Below are 22,900 nucleotides of genomic sequence, written 5' to 3' on the forward strand. Positions count from 1 at the left end.
GGAATAAAGTGCAGCCTGCATTATGTAACACTAATATGCATGTCACTTGATATTGCTTCATGTATTGCACATACTCACCAAGGAAAGCAGATGGACAAAGCAACAAGTTTATATTTACATCATTTGACTATTCACAATACAAGAACAAGAGGAAAATGTACACGTTCTATAAGCGTCCAAGTGTTTCAAAAGGAGTCCGCAATCTTCCCCACTAGTGTTTCTTCTTCTTTGCTACTTTGGAAGGTGAACTCCTTTGTGAAATAGTGCATTTCAATTTTACCCGACTGGTGTGCCGTGGCGAGTCCCGAGTACGCATTCTGCTGTCCCGGGTCCCCAAACGTGGTCATGGCGATCGTTCTGAGAAAGTCAACCCAAAGATAAGTTTCTGTATTGTTTAAGAACTCAAAAAGTGTCTTGCAAATGTATTTTCCTCCACAAACCTTTTGACATATTACCATATTTCAGGCTTCAAACTTAGAATCAACAAACGTAAAAAGAAACCAAATGTATTCAACATGACATGATACTGCCACAACCATGTTTGACAGTGGGGATGGTGTTTGTGGGGAGATGTGCAGTATTACGCTTAGTCACACTTTGCTTTCAGCCCCAAAAGTTCAATTTTGCTGTCATCTGACCAGAGAACCTTGTTCCACATGTTATTTGTGTCTCCCATGTGGTTTCACGAGCCTTTTTATAATATTCTTTCCGAAAGGGCTTTCTTTTTGTCACGCTTTCATAAAGGGGAGATTTATGCAGAGTATGACTAAAAGTTGTCTTATACACAGATTTCCCCACCTCAGCTTTATATGTTTGGGCTCAAAGTTCAGAGGGATGGCCAGGTCTTGTTAGGTTTTGCAGTGGTTTTATGCTCTCTTTATTGTAATATTATTGCTTGCAAAGTGCTAAATGTTGTGAAATAAGTCATTCATATGTCATCAAGGAACTTCTGAAGTCAGTTGGCTGAGCTGAGAGAACAGGGGGCCAATACTTTTCAGTATTTTTCTTGTAAATATAATATAGAAAGTTTAAATAATTTTTGTTATTGTGTTTCACATGTTGTTGATTCTCAGTAAATATTTTCAGAATTTTGAAGCCTGAAATGTGACAATATGACAAGTTTTTTGGGAGGGCAATACTTTTGCTAGGCACTGTATCAAATTCACCTGTCCGATTCTAGCAGTTCCGAGACCACGGGCTCCCTGTCCCTCTTCAGCAGGTCCCAAACGTGAAGGCGAGACACGGCATCCAACACACAGAAGACTGCCGGCCTGGTCTGGCTCCACTGCAGAGAGACAACAGCCTCGTCCTTGGTGCAGTCCGTCCATTCGTCCAGCGGTTTTTCCCTGCTGAATTCGTGTAATCGCACGCTCCCGTCGCCGCAGCCCACCTGGTGACCCATAAAACCTCGCATTAATCATTCACTGCCATTGACGTCTAGAGCAGTGCTTTTTGACCAATTTGTTCCATGAGAATTTGTTTGGTGTGCTGGTTGAAATGTAGAGAGTAACTTCATGCTCGTCTGAGCATTGTTTTTTTCTATTTGTCAGTGTAGTATGAACACTGTGAAAATAAGAAGAAGCCTATTTCAAGTATAGTCCAAACGCCAACCCAACAAAGACGAAGTAGGAAAACTTTATTCAAAGTCGTCTAAGATATGCGCGTACTTGCGCGCACATCCTGAACAACCCATGGCTGCAATCATGACTTTAAACCAGGAAATGGCTGCAGAGATGAAAAACATTCGAATTTCTATACAGCTCCTTTAAGAGGCGGTACGGGTAAAAGATTTGGTTCACTTATTTTGTTGCATGATGTTTGCTTTTAAAATAATGCTAAAAAAAATACCCTGGCAGATGATTTATCTCATTTTAAATATTTTACCTATTTCAAAGTAAAAAAAAGAGTGACAAAAATGAAATAAAAAATAGAGCAAAATTAACGCCCGAATTGATTTTTACATAGTAAATTCTGAGCCACGACCCTCCCAAAAATGACTTCTTTTTACATAGTAAATTCTGAGCCACGACCCTCCCAAAAATGACTTCTATCTCAGACATTTTGATTTTATATTGTAAACTTAATTTATCTTATCTCAAGCTTAAAACTGACCGTTTCTAAACAATTTTTTTTTTCAACGACAATTTTTTATTCAAACCTAAAAAAGTGGAACTCTAATTGACCCTTTCAAATTTCTCTGTGGGTGCCTCAAATTTTTAACCTTCAAAAGTGACATGGCCGCTTTCTTGTGTCCTGTTTCATCTGGGGGGACGAAAGCATGACCAACTAACTTAGGTGCCGAGGTACCTAACTTGTTTGGGTGTTTTGGCATTTGTGTTGGCCATGGTCCAAATATGTTTGGCTCAAAAAATACTAGTGACACTATTCTGTAGCTGTCGTTCTTGTTACCTCATTGATTTCAATAGCCGTCCATATCACTGACTGCCACTGACGTCTACAGACGTCAATGGTATTAATTCACTTTTTTTTTCTGCACTATGATGACTATGTTTGCACCAATGCATTTGTTGACTATTTTTTTGCACTATGATGACCTTTGCAAATGCAAAATTGCACAACTCTTACGATACCACCTGTATTACGATACCAACTGTATGTAACATCCTACATGCCGACATTTCTTGAGTAAATATCATGTATATTATAACTATAGCCTTATCCTCCTTGTTTTATAACCTTATCTTCTCTGTTCCTTTATCTTCTTGGCTTTTTACCTCACTGTGAATGTGTGAAACTGGAGTGTCATGCCCAATTTCATTGTCACAATATGTTAACCCATTTTGTAACAACGACAATAAAGGTATATTCTCTTCTCTCTCTAACTGCCAGGTGTCCTCAGCAGTCGTTGGCATTATATCACCAACACTGACATCTACAGCCATCAATGGCATTAACACTGACATCAATTGCACTCAATACTATTAACTCACTGACTGCTCCTGACGTCTACAGCCGTCAACAGCCTTATCTTACTGACTGTCACTGAAGTCTATAGCTGTCAAACCCACTAACTCACTGCCACTGCCGTTAATTGTAATCAGTGTTGGGAGTTACGCCATTATAAATAACTCAGTTACGTATCGGCGTTTATTCTTCAGTAATGGGGTAATCAAGCAAATTATTATTATTATTTCTTCCGTTACCGTTAATGATGGTCAAAAGCGGTCTGTTACTTTTGGCTGTAGAATTTCTTTTGGGATTCTGTGTTGTTGACTTTAAGTTTGTTGTGTGTGAAAAAGGTTGAAATTGTTTTATATGTTATCTTTTTTTTTTTGCAAATGTATACATGTTTAATGATATTTCCTGTGTTTTTTTAGTGTCAATGTGCATTAACTCATTGACATTGACGTATAAAGCCATCTATGACATTGATGAACTCACTGACTGCCACTTCCGTATACAACCGTCAATTACATTGACTCACTGACTAATGTGTACAGCCGCCAATGACAATGACACTGATGTTTATGGCCATTAATGACAATAACTTACTGACTCTAACATTTACAATTATCAAATGTATTAACTCACTGACATTGCTGTCTACAGCAATCAATGGTAATAACTCACTGACTGACAATGACCTATAAAGCAGTCAATGGCATTGACTCACTGACTGCCACTGACATCTGCATTCGTCAATAATATAAATATATTTCTATGGCTCACCAAAAACAAGTTTGGCCTGAAAGGAGAAAAGTGGATGGCGCTGACATCAACGAGTCGAGTGGCTGAGTCCTGCGAAGTGTAGCGCTTGGGTGAAGCCTTCAAACCCTGAGTAGTGCCGTGACTGACCATACCCTAGAGAAGAAATGTGTCATTTTGTGTCTAAACCACGCTGGTCCCATGGCTCTATGATGCAGCTCACCATGTTGGTGCCGATGAAGAAATGACTGGGGTCATTTGGGAGAAATTTCAAAAGGAGCGACTGCAACGGACCGGTTTTGTCTGCGTTCCCTGGCGACGTCCTGCCAAACACACAAGGTCGGGGTCAAAATATTCCCATCCCAAAACAACCCAGAACACTTAGCACTGGTACGCAGATTTCTTTCCATTAAATGTTGAGGCGACAAAATCAACAGCATAAAGAACAAAATGGTTTGACCATGCCCCCCCCACCTCTGTGGTATCTGTGCTTGGCTTTATGGCCTATTTTAAGAGGGCCGGCCCAGGCCCGCCAAACCTTGTTTATAATATCTCACCCATTAGCCGTCAAGCAGGCAGAGCTGTGGAGAAGCTTCACTTTGCCACCCGGCCGTAGACCTGGAAAAACATATTTGTGCGTGCACGTGTGAGATATATGAGCCCCTACCAGTGTTCGAGCCCCGAGACAGCTGTGGGCTCTAAGAACACTTCTGTAAATCCCCCCCACCCCCCCCCCCACCCCCTCTCTCTATGACAGACGCATGTACATTTATTTTAGTTGTTATTTAGCTACAAAATTATACTCTTGATGCAGGTTTGTTTTATATAATGTCATCTTAATTTTGGCCTTTAGTGTCATCATGGCGGCACTTAAATATGATGTATGCTATAATTTAAAACCTGCTGCATCAGTCAAGATTTTGGGGCAGGAAGCTGTCAACTGGACATACTGTTATTACCTACATTTAATTTTGATTACATGTATGAATTGTCTGTTGTTGCCCTTGCAACATTCAATGTACCCTTTTCATTTTGGAGTTTTTCTCTTGCCCTAATGTAGGTTTCAGATCAAGGGGTGGTATCATGTTGGTCTGTGCAGCCATTTGAGACTTTTGTCTCTAAAGGATATACAAATGAGCATGACTTGACTTGCTTTGATTAGATGATTTCTTTTAACAAGACAACCCTATTTGAGGGTTGTTTGTGCAAACCGTTTTCGGTTACATTATTGTTTTTGACCAAGCTGTTTTTGAATAGGGATTTAAAAAAAAATTATATTTCTGCTAGTTTAACTATTAGCTACATAAATGATTAAATGTAACTGAGCTATATTGACCGCTTAGATGGCCCAAGCTGACATTTTTTATTACTTTTGTTAATTTTTTTTACATTTCATATTTTTTTTGTGTCAGCCATATACATATTTTTTTAAAGCACACCACAGTGTAATGTTAGCTATTTTTTATTTGCTTTAAACAGAAACAATATACCAAGTCAGTTTCGAATTTCACCCAAAAATTATATGAAAAAAAAATCTATTTTTTATTTAGATATACAACTCATTAAACGCCATTGGCAGCTATTATAATAATAATAATCATCATCATAATAATATTCATAAAATAGGTGTTAATGATCCATTTTCAACAGGTTTGCGGCTACCGAGTTAAAAAGTTGTAGAGCATGGATCAGTAGTCCCATAAGAACAGCTGGGTAGCCCATGGACAAGTTTTACATTTCTAGGAAAATGAGGTTTTAGTGGATAAAATCCTATTTTCAACTCTACTTCAACTCATAACAACCTGGTAATAACATATCATATTTATCATCTAGTAAAAACATGATTACTTGAAATACAACATGAAACCAGTCGCCCTTTCACGCTAATCATCAAAAAAGAAAAGAAGCTTTCAGCTTTAAAAAGGTTGGTGACTTCTGTAGTAAATGTGAAAACAAATATAATACTATGTGTTGCAGGCCACTGGAAAAGGGTCGCAGGCTGTATATGGTCCCCTGGTTGTTATTTGGAAACCACTCATCTATTGTTTGCTAAACTGAAACCGTCATGAAATTATTATTTTTCAAATCAAAATAAATTAATTGTGGGTTCAATGGTGAAAGAGACTTTTGTAGCTTCACATCATTCTATTAAGATTAAAAAAAACATACCTAAATCTGTCTGTGATCCTGCCTCGTTGGCTTTTGGGAGTTGCACTACCACCTACAGGCCACCAAAAGATCAACAAATTAGGGCTTCGTAAAAAAATAAGAAAAACCTCAAAACAAATGACGGCCTACCCAAAGATTCAAAACACCGCTTTCGTCCAGAGAGGCCAACTGGAAGGACAGTCCCAGCAACTCTGAGATTGGAAAGTGGTCATTTGATCATTTCAAAGTACAGAACCTGCACAACACTAAATCTCACCTTCCTCGGAAGCAAAAAAGGCCACCTCGGGCCCGAGCATCCCGCACACATTCGTGGGAACGACTTCCACCGACGTCACCGGTGAGAAATGGGCTGAGGGCACGGCGTCTACTCATACATAAAGAAATGTATTTCCAGACGGCCATTAAATCTTTCTGGTTTGGCTAACCGGTGGAAAAGGTGGGCCGCCTGAAGGTCCACTCGCTATCGCCAGCATTTATGCGATTGTGGCTGCCGTCCGGCTCCCGCAGGTCCCACAGGGTCACCGAGCCGATGGAGGTTCCAGCAAACACGAGCGTGGCCTTTCCCGGACTAAAACAGCAGCACTGCACCTTAAGAGAGGAAATCCAGAACGCTAAGCTTAGATACATAAGTGTCATGATTACCGATTGGAATCACCGGTGCCCGCTCATTTCGCGCCAGCCGCTGCGGGCTATCTGATTGGTTCCCTGTCACTATTTAAACCCAGTCCCATCACTCTCCTGATGTCGGTCCGTTTGCGAACATCTGTTGTTACAAAGGAAGCCTTTTCGACCCTGACTTCCGCCTGTCCTATTTTTGCACCCGTTTTCCACCTGCCCGTTCCTGATCTCCCCGTTTGTCTCCAGCTACGACCTGTCTTTGATCCCGACCACGTCTGCTCTCTCGTCCCGGCTTACGACCCATTTTTGATCCCGACCACGTCTGCTCTCCCGTCCCGGCTTACGACCCGTCTCTGACCCCGACCACGTTTTTGACTCTCCTGTCCCAGCTATCGACCTGTTTTTCCGTCCCTGACACCGCCATCGCCCGCCACGGAAGATCCACTTCCGTATTCGGATCACAATCCGATTGCGAGAGCAACTTGCTTCTTGCGTCCAGCGAGCACCGGATCGCGGGCACTGCCCTTCCTCTTTCTATCAATAAAACTTGCGAGAAACGTTACGCAATTGGGTCTACCCTTTGTCCTGGACGTGACACAGAAGTAGCTCTTTATATGAGTATCTCTAAATGAGAATTTCGGTTAACTGGTTTCATTTGCAACAAAAATTTTGCTTGCTATATGAAGGAAAATCCGGTTCAAAGCAGTCCCAGAGGCTACGAATAGAGACAGCTCAATGCCTGCATCAGGTCGGTCCAGTTTGTGCATGTACACTACTACATGCAAATAAAATAATGTACTGTAAAATATTCTTGTGTGTATGTTCATTTACAGTGAAAGTGACTTTAAATTTAAGTTCACAGTGACTGCTTACATAAAATGTCTCTAGATTTCATACCTACCAATTACTCCCGTTATTAATAAATGCAAATCCTTATTATTAAGCCATAATAAACCCTACACACACAACAAAGCACCTACTTACTCATATCAAGACTAAGTAGAATACCGCTACAATATTAGTAATCCACAATGACGTTGTTGTCTGCTACCAGCGATTGAGACGATCTGGATTAGAGCCAAAATGGGCAAGACGAGACCCCTGCTATTGTGGTTGCGTTGATCTTGTAAGTTACTAATGCTAGCGGCTACAACACCCACACAACTTACTAATGTTAACATCCGCAAGATCAACCTCTAATTCTAGTGGGCTTGTTAGCAAGACTAGGAGTAAAAGCTAGAAGGCTTATCCACTAATACCACTAAGTCAGGGGTTGGCAACCCAAAATGTTGAAAGAGCCATAGTGGACCAAAAAACAAACAAACAAACAAACAAACAACAACATATGCTCAAACAAAAGGAACACTGTATGTAAGTAATTTAATCAAAAAAATGTATAAATCCCGATTGATTTGCGTGTGTGTGTGTGTGTAAGTATATGTATTTGCAAGTATTTTATATACTCCAAAACAATTAAACTGATTTTCGTGAAAATGTACACAGCTGTACTTGAGGCATCTGGGAGTGTCTTTAGCTAGGTTTTGTGTCAAATCGCTACACATCTGATTTAAAGTACAAGCGATTGTGGAGCTGCACTCCCTGGTGGCTGCCTGGTGCTTTTTCAACAAAACGACGTCCCCAACAACCCCGCCTAAGTAGAATGCCGAGCCAATATGCTTATATATATATATATATATATCATTGGAAAATGTCATATTTGCCCCCCTACAGAAACCATATAATTTTCCCTTATCAAAAAAAAAAAAAAAAAAAAACGAGCCGATGTTGCAGACCCCCCATGCCAGGCTCTATTGCTAGCGACTGTGTTTTCTAGATTAATCGCTATTGGTAGCATGTGCCAGGTGACGCTAACCACTTGCATCAGTGTCAACCGCGCTATCCAGAAATAATAGCCCTGGCGAGACCAGTTGCTGAAAATCACTATTTTCTTATTCCCTGTATTGCCTGTAACAAAAGAAAAAAAAACAATGAAATCAGTCTAAAAATGAACCTCTGCTTCGCAGAGCAGGATCCTCTGCGGCCTCGACGGCTCCCACATGTTCCAGACGCAGATGAGTGTGCATCCTGGATGCAACACGTCGGCGGATGAATCTGCAGGGTTGTGCACAGACAATAGCGTGTGCCTCTGTGCCTGAGAGAAAAGCACCTGGCTGACGGTTCGACCTGTGTTGAACAAAAATGATGTCAGATGGACGGTGAGACAAGATAACGTGATGGGTGTGTCGTCGCACTGCGGAGAAAGGAGAGGTCAGTGTTGAGCTGCAGACTTCCGTCACTGAATGACAATGTGTCTCGTTTCGTCGTCCGGCCCTGGTAGGAACTCCTCTCGGCGTGATCTTCCTCCAGCAAGACCGCCATCACCTTTTACCAGAAGTGAAAACAACAATATGATCATGTTTTTATCACACTTAAGTCTCAGAAGCCTTTGAATGGAACATTGCTATCAACCTAAAATGATTGTGTTGCTTTTTATACAAATAAACTCATTTAGTCCCAGCCGACTTAAAGGTGTCCTTAAAATAGTTGAAAAGTTAAATATTTTCTCTATTACTTACTTACGAACCTAACTGATCTCAAAGACCCTTGATGCTTTATTTTCACCTGCACCATTTCTATCTCCTTTTTTGTCATTTTTACTGAAAATGGTGAAAGCAAGAAAAAGCCTGTTTCAAATTACAGTCCAAACCCCAAGATAGACGAAAAAAGAAGAGTTTATCCGAGCGCATCTAAGGAATGCACGTATTTGTATGCGCATTATGAACAAGCTCACTAAGGCTGCAATGATGACACTAGACAGGAGATGGAGGCCATAAGTAAAATGTTCCAAATTCAATATAGCTCTTATTGTCAGAACAAGAACAGATGGTAGACCAAAACGCATAACGTTTCACACAAAGCTTTATTTTAGAACCGGGGAAGTCAGGTGCGGGGAAACAAACGACAGTGGTCCGGAGCTTGTTGTGCAGGGGGAGCAAGGAGCGTGGCTGGAATGCGGAAACGAGTGTAGTTGCCATGACGGGCGATCGGAGTGTGGTCGGTGTGCCAAAACGGGTCAAGTAGCCAGAGCGGGAGATCGGAGCGTGGTCGGCGTTACAAAACGGGTCAAGTAGCTGGAGCGGGGGATCAGAGCATAGTTGGCGGGCAAAAACGGGTCACTAGCTGGAAAGGGCAATCAGAGCGTTGTCGAAGGAAGGGCAAAGTCAGGGAGTCGGAGACGATCGGGAAATCAGGGACAGACGAGCAGGACACTGATGAGGACGGGACAGACGGGAGCCAGAGTCAAAGTGCTTGCCTTGCCTATGCGGAGGTTCGCTGACGGACTGACAAGGAGTGACCTGAGTACTGAGTTTAAATAGGAGGGGAATCAATCAGGCAACGAGCAGCAGCTGCCGCCAAACGAGCGGGCACACGTGAGGGCAATGAGTAATCGTGACACTTATAGATTTAAAAAGGGGGCATGACGTCTTTTGCAGACAATTACACGGACTGTGTTAATTTATTTCTTCCCTCGCTGGAAAGAAAATGCAAAGAAGACCTATGTAGTACACAATTGGAAAAATAAAATATTATGGATAATAACAATTCAAAAGATTCAGTCCGTCTACCGTATCTACTTAAATTTTAAAAGGAGGAGTGATGTGTATTGCTGTCAATAGCACAGAATGTGTTATATTTTCATTCCCTTAATTGAACAAAACATGAAAATAGGACATTTGTAATCTGAAAAAACTCATACCAGGCTTAACATTTCTGAAGGAAACTCTGTTCAGAGGTTCTACATTTTCCATAGGAAAAAGAAAATTCATATACCTGGGAGGCAGCATGCAGAAAGGAGGCCAGTCGTCTTGAATCCAAGTTCATCCCGCTTATGTTTCGAGTTTCATGTGCCCTATTTGGATCTTTGGAATATAAAGGAAAAAGGTTTATGCAGAGGAATTTCATGTTGACTTTTATTTTTTAAAAGAATGATGACATGTTATTTTTGTCGTGCTGTTTTTCTCTAGTGAAACCTCTTCAAATAGTGGATGGAAAAATAAATTTGAAAAAGGCCGCTTATATTTTTTGACCTGGATTTAAAAATATCAAAATCCAGGAAGTCAATGAGATAAAAAAAACTATCCCAATGGCTCCTCTGCCATGGTTTAAAACCGAAAATGACAAGAGAGATACACTGGCTTCCTCTAGTGGTCTGAAAAAATATATTGAGCTACAGTATACTGGACTGTCTCAGAAAATTAGAATATTGTGATAAAGTTCTTTATTTTCTGTAATGCAATTAAAAAAACAAAAATGCCATACATTCTGGATTCATTACACATCAACTGAACTATTTCAAGCCTTTTATTATTTTAATATTGCTGAATTTGGCTTACAGCTTAAGAAAACTCAAAAATCCTATCTCAAAATATTAGAATATCATGAAAAAGTATACAAGTAGGCTATTCAACTAATCACCTGAATCATCTAATTAACTCGAAACACCTTGCGAGGGTTTCCTGAGCCTTAAAAACACTCAGCTTGGTTCAGTAAACTAAATCACAAGTATGGGGAAGACTGCTGATCTGACTGCTGTCCAGAGGACCATCATTGATACCCTCCATCAGGAGGGTAAGACACAAAAAGAAATTTCTCAAAGAGCAGGCTGTTCACAGAGTGCAGTTTCAAAGCATATCCACAAAAAGTCTGTTGGAAGGGAAAAATGTGGCCGGAAACGCTGCACAACCAAGAGAGATGACCGCAGCCTTAACAAAATTGTGAAGAAGAGCCGCTTCCAGAATTTGGGGGAGCTTCAAAGACAGTGGGCTGAAGCTGGAGTCCAGGTATCAAAAGCCACAGTTCACAGACGTGTCCGGGAAATGGGCTACAATAGCTGTATTCCCATGGTCAAGCCACTTCTGAACTCAAGACAACGGAAGAAGCGTCTGACTTGGGCTATGGAGAAGAAGCACTGGACAGTTGCAGAGTGGTCCAAAGTCCTCTTTTCAGACGAAAGCAAGTTTTGCATTTCATTTGGAAGTCAAGGCGCCAGAGTCTGGAGAAAGGCTGGAGAGGAGCAAAATCCAAGTTGCTTGAAATCCAGTGTGAAGTTCCCACAGTCAGCAATGGTTTGGGGAGCCATGTCAGCTGCTGGTGTTGGTCCACTGTGTTTCATCAAGTCCAGAGTAAATGCAACTGTGTACCAAGAGATTTTAGAGCACTACATGCTTCCATCTGCTGAAAAGCTCTATGGAGATGAGGATTTCATTTTCCAGCATGATCTGGCACCTGCCCACAGTGCCAAAACCACCAGTAACTGGTGCACTGACCATGGCATCACTGTCCTTGATTGGCCTGCTAATTCCCCTGACCTGAACCCCATCGAGAATTTGTGGGGTATAGTTAAGAAGAAGATGAAAGACACCAGACCTACAAATGCAAATGAGCTGAAGGCCGCTATCGAAGCATCCTGGGCATCAATAACACCTCAGCAATGCCACAGGCTGATTGCCTCCATGCCACGCCGGATTGATGCAGTAATCCGTGCAAAAGGATTCCCAACCAAGTACTGAGTGCATCAATGGACATTTTCAAATGTTTGATTTAGTTTTGCTGTTATAAAATTATTTTTTTACTTGGTCTGAGGAAGTATTCTAATATTTTGAGATAGGATTTTTGAGTTTTTTTCAGCTGTAAGCCAAAATCAGCAATATTCAAATAATAAAAGGCTTGAAATAGTTCAGTTGATGTGTAATGAATCCAGAATGTATGACATTTTTGTTTTTTTAATTGCATTACAGAAAATAAAGAACTTTATCACAATATTCTAATTTTCTGAGACAGTCCAGTATTGAGGGACCATGAGGCGCATCCAAAAATCGGCCAGATATTTGAATGTGCACCTTATATGCAGAAGAGATTGGAAATATTGGCAAGGAGAATTGAACCAGAAATACTTTCAGAAGGGAATAATTCGGGTATCAATGGTAAGAGAACAAAAAGCGCTAGGGACGTGGATGAATGTTAACAATTGCATAATATTAGATGCAATGGGAATAAAATCTGGATTGCGACAGGAACAGCACCAACTCCTACCCACTAGGCCACTAAGGATATAGACAACAGATGAAAGGACATTAGGTCTCATCTCATTATCAGACAAATTTTAGTCACAGTGCCAGATATTTTAGAATAATGAGAATAAGGAACTCAAAATCGGTATATTTTGTTTCACTTTTTCTCAGCTCAAACTAAGCATTGTAAGTGACAAACATTTTGGATATGTGCCGCCGTACGTGTATTTATCTATAAAAATGACCAAATTACGTCCCACAATGCCTTTTTCTTTGTTCACTTTGGAACAACCAAATTACCTTCTATCATGCTTTTCTCTTCATTCAGTTCAGAATCTAGTGCACTTCAAAAAGACTTAGCGAGTCAGCGATACAATACTTTAGTGGCTTCCAACCTTTGATAAAATTATCGCGGCCGGCCCCAGTAATAACATCAATAACGTGGCACTGTGACTACAAAAGTGTGATGATGAGTTTAAACCCAATACCTTTCTGTGTCATCTGTATCCCTTTTGGTGTAGTTGATAGTATCTACTCATGCTTTTTACTGCAATTCAAGTAAGATTCCTATTACATCCATGTTTGTGCAATTTTGTGCAAGTGATATATTTGACTAATCTCTCAATGCATGTATGCTGTACTTTTTATTTATAGTGCCATCTTTGCCCATACTGTAGTTTAAGTTACATGCGCCTTATAGTCTGGTGTGCCTTATATATGAAAATAATATCACAAAAGACCATTTTTGGGGGGTCCACTCTGTAAAGCTGTGTACCTTATAGTGCAGAAAATGTTCAGGTTTTATTTTTATTTTTTTTAATCAGTCTGTTTGATTTTTTGATTTCTGTTTTGTACCTCCACAGGCACCGCAATGCTCTGCTGGATGCTGCGTCCACTTGTCACTGGATTCCACCTCCTCAGTCTGGACGTCTCTGTCCGTGTTCTCCTCGTTACACTGGGCATAGGCCTGGCAAAGGGTTCACCATGGTTAGCAGAGTTGGGACTAACATGTTACGAAGGAATGCAGTTACTTTGGTAATGAGCACAGTAACGCGTTATTAAGAATGTTTTGTAATGCTTCTGTCGTTACTACATGGTGCGTTACTGTTTCATTTGCCACCCAATAAATGGAGCTCATGTATAAAAATGTTCTCTAAGTGCTGAAACACTCCTGCATCATTCACGTTGTCACGCACAAGCCTCGATCTACCAGCAATGTCACACTTTTATAAGGGTAGGCGTGCTTATATTGAAGTACAAATTATGACTAAATACAGTTACAGTGGTGATGCTGTCTCAAGCACAGAGCACAAGGATGGAGAATGTCTCATCCTGGAATTATTCTCCCTACAGTATATACTCACATCGGAGATGTATAATACGCAGGGGTCGGATTATATGCACATTTTTAGTTGTGTGTCACGAGTAGCGAAAAGGTTGGCAGGGTGTGTGGAAGGGGGTGAGGCTTATACAGGAACAAGAAACCAACAAAAATCACTGGGGAAACACAAGCACAGAATTTTCAGGAAATGTGTGCTGAATTCTGGTCCGTCTATTTGTAAAATTATTTTTGCAATACGCCTGGAGAAAAGCAGAAAACATATCGGACCGTACCAAAATTGGAGAAGGAGATATTAAAGTGGTTTGAAGCCCAGACAAAATGAATATGGAGTGTCTAGCCTAATTTTTTCTTGGCAAGCTCTACAAATTTGCACAAGCCAATACATATAACAGGTTCACTGCTTCCGCAGGTTGGTTTGCACATTTTCTTAACATTTTTCATAATGTAGCTTTTTTTAAAGCAGTTTTAGTGGTTCTGCTTCAATGTGTGTATATAGGCTATTTAGTAACGTAAGTAATGTGCTACTTTTTGGTGTCAGTCGTCTGGGGGTAACGGAGTTACTTTTTAAAGGAAGTAACTAGTATCTGATTACTATTTTTAAGTTACGCACTAAACACTGATGATTAGTGGGTGACATTGAACGTGACCGGTGTTGAAGCTTAACGGACCTGCTTCGTGTTTGCGGCTCCAAAATTCCGGATGTACATGTCGTATTCGCTGACGGGCGGCAGATCCAGGAGGGAAAACGTGGTGGAGAAATCCAGATCGATTAAGCGGAGCAACTCCGTGCTGCGTTTCCTGTTACGAAAAGAATAACACAATACGCTTGTCAAAAAATGGATGAAAAGAAGATTTTAAAAAATGACACGTATAGCAGTCAATGGAACGTAACGTTTAAACATTTATGAAGTCTGTAGTCGTCAGTTGCACTTTAAAAACATCAAAGTTAATACTAATTGCCTACTTTTGTTTCATTGCAACTTTCTTGCTGACTTGTCGTTGCTTGGCCGCAACAAAGTCAATAAACTTTCCTCGCTGGGAGCTTCTGCTCTCCATCCCGTCTGATCTGCTCGCTGAAAGAAAAACATGTTTGTGTCATTATCGTTCCACAATAATTTACAGCAGACCCTCAGGATATGGCATTAATCCGTCCTAAGGTGGGGAAATTTGCCGTATATCGGCGGATAGAAACCTAAATAGCTAAATTTTCCTGAACACTGGTATCCCAAGTAAAAAACATTAAAATAATAAAATAGCTTACAGTGAGTACTATCCATCCATCCATCAAAATGAGATGGAAGGAGTATCAGACCACTGCAAATCTACAAGATCGGGCTGTCCCCCGAAACTTTCAGCTCATACAAGGAGAAAACTGATCAGAGATGCAGCCAAGAGGCCCGTGATCACTCTGGATGAACTCCAGAGGTCTACAGCTGAGGTGGGAGAATCTGTCCATAGGACAAGAATCAGTCTTATACTGCACAAATCTGGCCTTTATGGAAGAGTGGCAAGAAGGAAGCCATTCCTTAATGATATCCATAAAAAGTGTCGTTTAAAGTTTGCCACAAGCCACCTGGGAGACACAACCAAACATGTGGAAGAAGGTGCTCTGGTTAGATGAGACCAAAATCGAACTTTTTGGCAACAATGCAAGACGTTATGTTTGGCGTAAAAGCAGCACAGCTCATCACCCTCAACACACCATCCCCACAGTCAAACATGGTGGTGGCATCATAGTAGATCGATGGGAAGATGGATGGAGCCTAATACAGGACCATTCTGGAAGAAAACCTGATGGAGTCCGTAAAAGACCTAAGACTGGGACGGGGATTTGATTTCCAACAAGACAATGATCCAAAACATAGAGCAAACGATACAAGAACAATGGAATGGTTTAGTAAAAAAACATATCAAGTCAAAGTCCAGACCACAATCCAATTGAGAATCTGTGGAAAGAACTGAAAACTGCTGTTCACAAACGCTTTCCATCCAACCTCACTGAGCTCGAGCTGTTTTGCAAGGAGGAATGGGCAAAAATATCAGTTTCTCGATGTGCAAAACTGATGTAGACCTACCCCAAGCGACTTGCAGCTGTAATCGCAGCAAAAGGTGGCGCTACAAAGTATTAACTCAATGGGGCTGAATAATTTTGCAAACCCACTTTTTTGTTTTTTATTTGTTAAAAAAGTTCAAAATATCCAATAAAGTGTGTTCCACTACATGATTGTGTCCCACTTTTTGTTGATTCTTCACAAGAAATTACAGTTTTATATCTTTATGTTTGAAGTCTGAAATGTAGCAAAAGGTCACAAAGTTCAAGGGGGGCAAATAGTTTCGAAAGCCACTGTATTGTTCTTACATATTTACCTTTTTGACTTGCTTTACTTGCACTCAAAGGAGAGGCCCTTGTTGTAATATTGCACAATGACAATAAAGCTATTCATTCATTATTTACCTTAGGTGTGACATGACTTCAGCTGGTACAGCAGAGCTAGCAGGTGGATGCAGAAGGGGGTAGGAGAAAGCGCCGGCAGATTACAAATGAAACCAATTTTGAATTTTCCTTTTCCTTTTATGCACTAGAAGATTCCTTTGCTTTAAATGCCTCATTATTTTTAGAAAAAGTCCCAATCATTAATTGGTTACTGACATCACAATTTAGCAGGGATAGAGATAAGTGTACCTGTTTTTAAGAGCGCAAGCGTCATTTTCCATGATAATCATGTTTTTACTTCTCCCTTTAGCATCAGTGCAAGTCTTAGAACTTGTAGCAAATAAATACAGAACAAAAAATACAATTTTGTAACGCCGACTTGCAAAATGAAGAGACGGATAGGCATTGTGGGAGGTAATTCAGCCAATAGCAGATCGCCATTTTCATAATGTTGTGACGAAAGCCAAAAGCAGACCAGTATTTTTTGTGGCGACCAATAGCAGAAAGGTATTTTAAAGATCGTATGGCCACATTTTATATTTTGGGGTTGTTGATGTCATATAGTGGTGAAAGTGCCGTGAAGAGGGGAAAAAAAAAATCACACCATAAAAGTAAAAACGTCATAAGCCGGGGTTGCTGTATCCCAGGGGTCTACTTTTCAAGTCATCAAAACTACCTCTAGATGTCTTCTCCTCCTCGTCTTCCTCTTTACTACGAGTAGAAAAAGAAACTCTGACTCGTTCATTCTCTTCCCCCATGGCCTTCTGAATGGCTTTGACATCCTCGCTTAGCTCCGCGTTTGTAGCTTCCTCCTCCTCCGCGTCCTCATCCAGGTCCTCGAAATCCTCTTCATAATCCTGACCGGCGACACAATGCGCTTAGGCGAAACAACATTGCACGAATCAGTTTAAAAAAAGAAAAAAGAGAAAAGATGGCCTTACCGCTTTCTTGTCAAGCAAACCAATTAGGGCATGCAAACGTAAACAACACAGAAAATGGATCAAGGAAAAATGATAAAAGGCATGCATGTGTATTTCTGATGTTTTTACCTCAAAGTCATCCTCGTACTCCTCGTCCTTGGCTACCTAGATGGGACAATAAATGAATAAACAAATAAATAGATAAAGAAAATAAATTTAGTTTGTAACCTAAAAGTGATCTGTTGTCCCCTTTCTTGGTACCTGGACAATATTGATTTTTTTATACTTGTGTTGAATTCAAGTGTGGCATGGAAAATTGCAAACTCCTCTATTACCGCACACTTTGAGCAAGTGTCACCTACCATTTTAAAGCTAAGGGTGACTTTTTTCTGTACAGCGTGAAGGGTTAAATTTCTGAAATAACAAGTCATTGTGTTATTACTATGTAGGTACTATATTATTATGCTATTACCAGGTTGCAATCATGAGGCGTAGAGTTAAAATAGGCTAGGTCAACCGGTAAAACATCGTGCCAGTTAGAAATCAAATTTCCTAGAATATCACAATGACCCATCCCTGATGCCCGCAAGCACCACGTTAGTGAACCAAAATACAGCATCTGTACTGAGTACTGAGTAATACCAATCCAACTCTCTCATTTTAGTAAAATAGGGGCCTTCCATTAATCAGCCACCAATTTTTAGTCTTAAAACTTCGGCTAGGGGTTAGCGTAAAGGTACGTTTTCTTGCTTGAAAATCAGAGGTAATGACGTTGTGAAAGTACCTGAACGCACCATTTGAATCTGTTGTCTCTATGCTTCTTTTGAAATAAAAAAAAATGTAATTCTTCGTTGGAGGGATATTGTGAACTATTTAATCCCCCCCACCTAATTGGTGAAAAAAAAACATTAAAAATAAGAAGAATATTGAATATAATAATAAACAAAAAAATATGAACTATAGTAGAAATATGCATTTTCCTAAAAACTCGTCGTTTGGGAAAGTTGTTTTTATTTTACATCAGATGAGCCTCCCCTAAAGGAATCTGACATGAGTGTCGGCCATCTTGCTGCTAATGGTATTCCCCAAAACCAAAAACCCTGTGTAAGACTTGGTAAAAAAATATTTTAAAAAAGAGGTGCGATTTTGTAACTTTGCGTCTATGTAATTAGTATTCTCCCTTGTGCTTTGCAGCACTCGATTATGGTTGCGTTTCACAATACGACATCTCGTCATCAATATTACACGGTATCCCATTAATGCTTCAAATATTTTTTAAATAACAAAATAATGATTGTTTAAGGGCAGCACAGCGGTGCAGTGGTTAGCGCATGTGCGGCACAGTTCTGAGGTCATGAGATCAAACCTCCTGTGTGAAGTTTGCATGTTCTCCCCGTGCTTGCATGGGTTTCCTCCAGGCACTCCGGTTTCCTCCCACATTCCAAAAACATGGATGTCAGGTTAATTGGCCGGTCCAAATTGTCCCTAGGTGAATGAGCGAGTGGCCTTTCTGTCTCTGTGTGCGTTGCAACTGGCTGGCAACCAGTTGAGGGTGTCCCCTGCCCACTGCCCGAAGATAGCTGGGATGGGCTCCAGCACCCCCGCGACCCCACTGAGGGTAAGCGTGCAGATAATGGATGGATGGATGATTGTTCTTTTTTCCCTACCAAATGTCTATTGTTTTATTCTTCACACAGCTATAAAATATGCAAATTTAATGGATATTTTTTACTAAGTAACCAAAGACTAAATCCTACCAGGTCTTTCGTGTCCCCGGAATCTTTAACCACCAGGTTCCCTGAATGCATCACATCGCCCTGGATGGAAAAGACGAACAACATATGTGTAAATGTCAATTATATACAGATGTCTTGTTCGTGAACAAAACGGCTCTATGGAGGAGGAGCTTACTTCCCCACCATCAAGACCCTGCACCCTTTTGGATGCCCTTTTTCTCTCTTGATTGGTAAATATTGTCTTTTGCTCCATGGATTAAGTTGGTTGAGGATATAACAAGTTAAACAGCTTTAAGTTAAACAGCTTTAAGTTTTATCATTTATCATTTATTTGTGTGGATCTGTAAATATTGTAATTCATGTTTCCAGTGTTTTTTTTTCAGGAATAATGTGTTTTATGACTACCCTTTTTTAACATAACAAATGTAAGGTTTATTCTTGTATTTCATAGTTTTTGTTTTGTTGAACTTGAGTCAATATTTGTATTTTACCTTTTGTTGCCTTGTGTGTTTTTCAAAGATTCTGAGTTGCTTGACTTTGAAGTTGCTTATTACAAAAAAGTGAGTTAAAAAACCCATACAGTGAAAATAAATGCTATTATAAGTGAGTGGAATAATAAATTTAATAAAAGATCGATTCATTTTCATGTCATTGGTAATATACCTTACCTTTTTTGTTTTTTTGTGACTTTTTTTTCCTGTATTGTCTTGTTTTTCTCTTTTATTTTTTTCTTTTGTTTTTTTCCACTTTTTTTTTGCATTTTTCTTATTTTTTCTCTCTATTTTCCTCTGTTTTGTTTATTGTTTCCTGCTTTTTTCTTTTATTTTACCCCTTTTTAAAAATGGTGTTCATACAACTAAATTATGCTACTCTGCCGCCATCTCCTGGCTTAAAGTCATTATTGTCAGTCAACTCAAGCCTCAAGTACTAATAAACTCTTCTTTTTTCATCTTTTGTGGGTTTTCGGTTGGCGTTTCGACTGTATTTGAAACAGGCCTTTTCTTACTTCTACCTTTTTCAGGCTAGAGTAAAAAAAACGAATGGGAAACAGCATGAAATCGCTCTTTAGTGCTTCGTAATGTTCCGGAACAGCGGTGCTCAACATAAGATGAAAGCAGATAGGCGAGGTGGGGGAAAAAAAAAAGTATAAAGGCTTTTTTAACTCAGTTGGGCATTGTCAACACATACTCAATCGAGAAAATATTCTACTTTTAATTTTTTAAAGACACCTCAAACGACGCACTCCACCTTTCAGTTATTTTGTACATATGGTAACATAAGGTGAAACGAAAAAGCCAGTTACCTGAAAAAAAGCAGAAACTCCCATCACTAAAGTTTTATAATTAACTGACCAACCTGGTCATTTTTAATGTTGGCCTCATGCCTGTGATTTTTGGTTTCCTTGGAGGACATCCTCAGCCTTTCAGCTTCCTCCCTCCGCCTCCGCTCTCTCCTTCTTTCTCTCTCAGCTCGCTCTTCCTCGGTCCCTTCTTCCCGCTCTGGCCTCGACCTTTCGCCCTGACAGCGAGGAGGTTGTCAAACAAATGCAAATATAACGTCCAGGTTAAGATGATTGATATTTTTACATTGTGCTCTCGCTCCCTGTGTCTTCTTTCTCGCTCTCCTCTTTGTTTTCGGTATTGCTCTGCGAGGGAAAAAGATCAGAACGCCTGAAAAGTTACAAACAATCAGGAAAGGTTTACCTTTTTCCTCTCTCGAGAGTTTCCTGTCCTCATGTCTGTCTGGCCTGTCTTGCTCCTCCCGCTTATCTTCGTGTCTCCTCTTGTCCCGTTCCTCTCGCGGTCTTTCTTTATCCCGTTCCTCTCTTCGTCTTTGCTTGTCGTGCTCCTCCCTCCGTCTTTCCTCCTTTTGTTTGAGTCTCTGCTCCTCGTCCACATGTCCATCCCTCGTCCTCGCTCTCTCTCGCTTGTCTCTGTCCTCTCCTGAGTAGCGGACATGCCTGTTGACATCCTCAGGCCGGTCTCGTTCTGACCTTCGGTCCCGGTCACTCCTTCTTTCCTCAGCATAAGAGTCTCGTCTCTCTCCGTGATGGTCTCGTCTCTCTCCGTGATGGTCTCGTCTCTCTCCGTGATGGTCTCTGTTATAGATGGGGAGTATTTGTCTTAAGTAACCTTTTACTCTCTCTATTTTACTAAGATTTGACAGTATTGTCTTTTTACTATGTTCAAGCACCACAACAATGACATAAAAAAACTAATAGAGTAAATTGAAGTAGGTATTAGATTCCTGAGATTAATATATAATTGTTTTTAATTCCAGGATACGGCGTCTGAGCAGAACAATTTTTTACAATGTGGAAAAGGATTATTTTACGGCTCTCTGTACATTTTCCATACTATATGCCATTAAGAACAAATCATTTTGTGTGCGCAAAAATGTCAAACTTTGCACCTTTTGTGCGTAAGCAGGTTACATCTCTAAGACATCTGCCTGCTATTGTTTGATGTCATATAAAATGCTGATCTGCTATTGGTTTACATCACAGCATCAAGGAAATAGAGGTACAGTATTGGCAGAATAACTTCCCACAATTACTTTCTCTTTATTCATCCAGTTCAGAATCTCGTGCCTTTGTCAATACTTTTACATGTCGGGACTACAATACTTTATTCTTTCTCCTGTATTTATTTGCTATGGGTCCCAAGACTTGCAGTGATGCTAAAGGGAGAAGCACAAATATGATGACAGTGGAAAGGAAGCTTCGGATCATCAATAAATATTCGAATGGTGCAAAATAATCCATACCCGTGGTAATCTTCATGGGCGTTACAAAAGGAAGATTTGGACTATTATTAAAATAAGCAAGGAAATCTTCTAAAGGCATGACAATCCTCGTAAGAGGTAGCTATTAAACCGTGTTCAATTTGTATTCTGCTGTCTCCTCCCCTTTCTGCATCCACCTGCTACTCCACTTGACCAACGCAAGTCACTTCACAACAGAGGTAAATACAATTTCATTTTTGCTGGACATGTATATGTTTACTACATATAAGTAGGACTTACAATATTCTGTTTTTTCATTGTAATGTTTTTACCTGGAGTTCCGGAGGTTCGGAGCGCCTCAGCTAATTACCATGGGTTCTATTCCCCGCTATACGACAGTTTCACATCAAGATCTCCACTTCAGATAAATTCATCCGGGTGGTCTGTTGTACTTCCTTTGAGTAGTTATACTACTGCGTTTGACAAACGTTTCAACAGCTTATGTCCTTATTTATATAAATGAAGAATAAAGTTTGAGAGAGATATTTTTAACCTGTGTTCTCTCTCCCCTCGGGATTCCCGGCGACGTCTCTCCACTGATTCCCCGCCGCGAGAGTGCTGCTTTCGGTCGTGTTCCTGCTCCCTTCTTCGGGAGAGTTGTCGCTTTAACTCGGCTGCAGTCCAAGTGTCTTCCATACTAATTTTCTAAAGAAAATCAGTAAAAGATACACTGGTCAGAAAATAATAAAGTAGAAGGGGAATTTTATAAAAAACGTCCTGATGCTAGGATATAGCACACCGGGCAGAGAAGAGACACTACTCCTTCAATTGAAGCGTAAAATACAAATCGGATACCTTTTCTTGATGCATGTTGCCGTGGCCGTTCCGAAAAGAAGCTCCCTCGCGCAGGAAACGTTACATTTTTGCTAAGTCGCCTCCATGACAAGATACTGGCTCAGCCTCGTGATGCGCATGCGCAGTTATCGGAAACTAAGGAAAACGCGTCACTTTCCACTTGACAACAGGCTTGTTAATCGAAAGCAGAGCGCAATGCTCGACCTTTTTTCGATTTAAACTTCACCTTCAACATTTTGATAAAAATACAAAAAGCAACATCAATAACATTTATTTTTAGTTGTATTACATTATAGACACTACTGTGCATAGTGATTTATTTTTTATCGAATACTGTACGTACCTTCAAACTTTCATATTCCACT

General features: G+C 40.3%; 1 protein-coding gene across 1 annotated transcript; it reads right to left on the minus strand.

Annotated features, from left to right (window-relative positions):
* Nucleotides 1–91: 91 nt before the first annotated feature.
* On the minus strand, nucleotides 92–22,660 carry dync2i1 (dynein 2 intermediate chain 1). The gene is made up of 23 exons (XM_088321963.1): nucleotides 22,536–22,660; nucleotides 22,234–22,385; nucleotides 20,660–21,054; nucleotides 20,543–20,601; nucleotides 20,313–20,474; nucleotides 18,978–19,037; nucleotides 17,350–17,385; nucleotides 16,977–17,157; nucleotides 14,831–14,939; nucleotides 14,535–14,664; nucleotides 13,380–13,491; nucleotides 10,285–10,373; nucleotides 8,706–8,835; nucleotides 8,465–8,637; nucleotides 6,261–6,423; nucleotides 6,092–6,199; nucleotides 5,965–6,026; nucleotides 5,836–5,887; nucleotides 4,224–4,284; nucleotides 3,890–3,989; nucleotides 3,691–3,822; nucleotides 1,167–1,390; nucleotides 92–357 (listed from the first exon to the last, which is right to left on the minus strand). The coding sequence occupies exons 1-23, from the start codon at nucleotides 22,548–22,550 to the stop codon at nucleotides 186–188; spliced, it is 2,877 nt and encodes a 958-aa protein (XP_088178089.1). The 5' UTR covers nucleotides 22,551–22,660; the 3' UTR covers nucleotides 92–185.
* Between the last annotated feature and the right edge of the window lie 240 nt (nucleotides 22,661–22,900).

Source organism: Urocampus carinirostris, chromosome 18, assembly GCF_059441175.1.
Source record: "Urocampus carinirostris isolate Australia breed hairy pipefish chromosome 18, RoL_Ucar_1.0, whole genome shotgun sequence".
NCBI lineage: Eukaryota > Metazoa > Chordata > Actinopteri > Syngnathiformes > Syngnathidae > Urocampus > Urocampus carinirostris.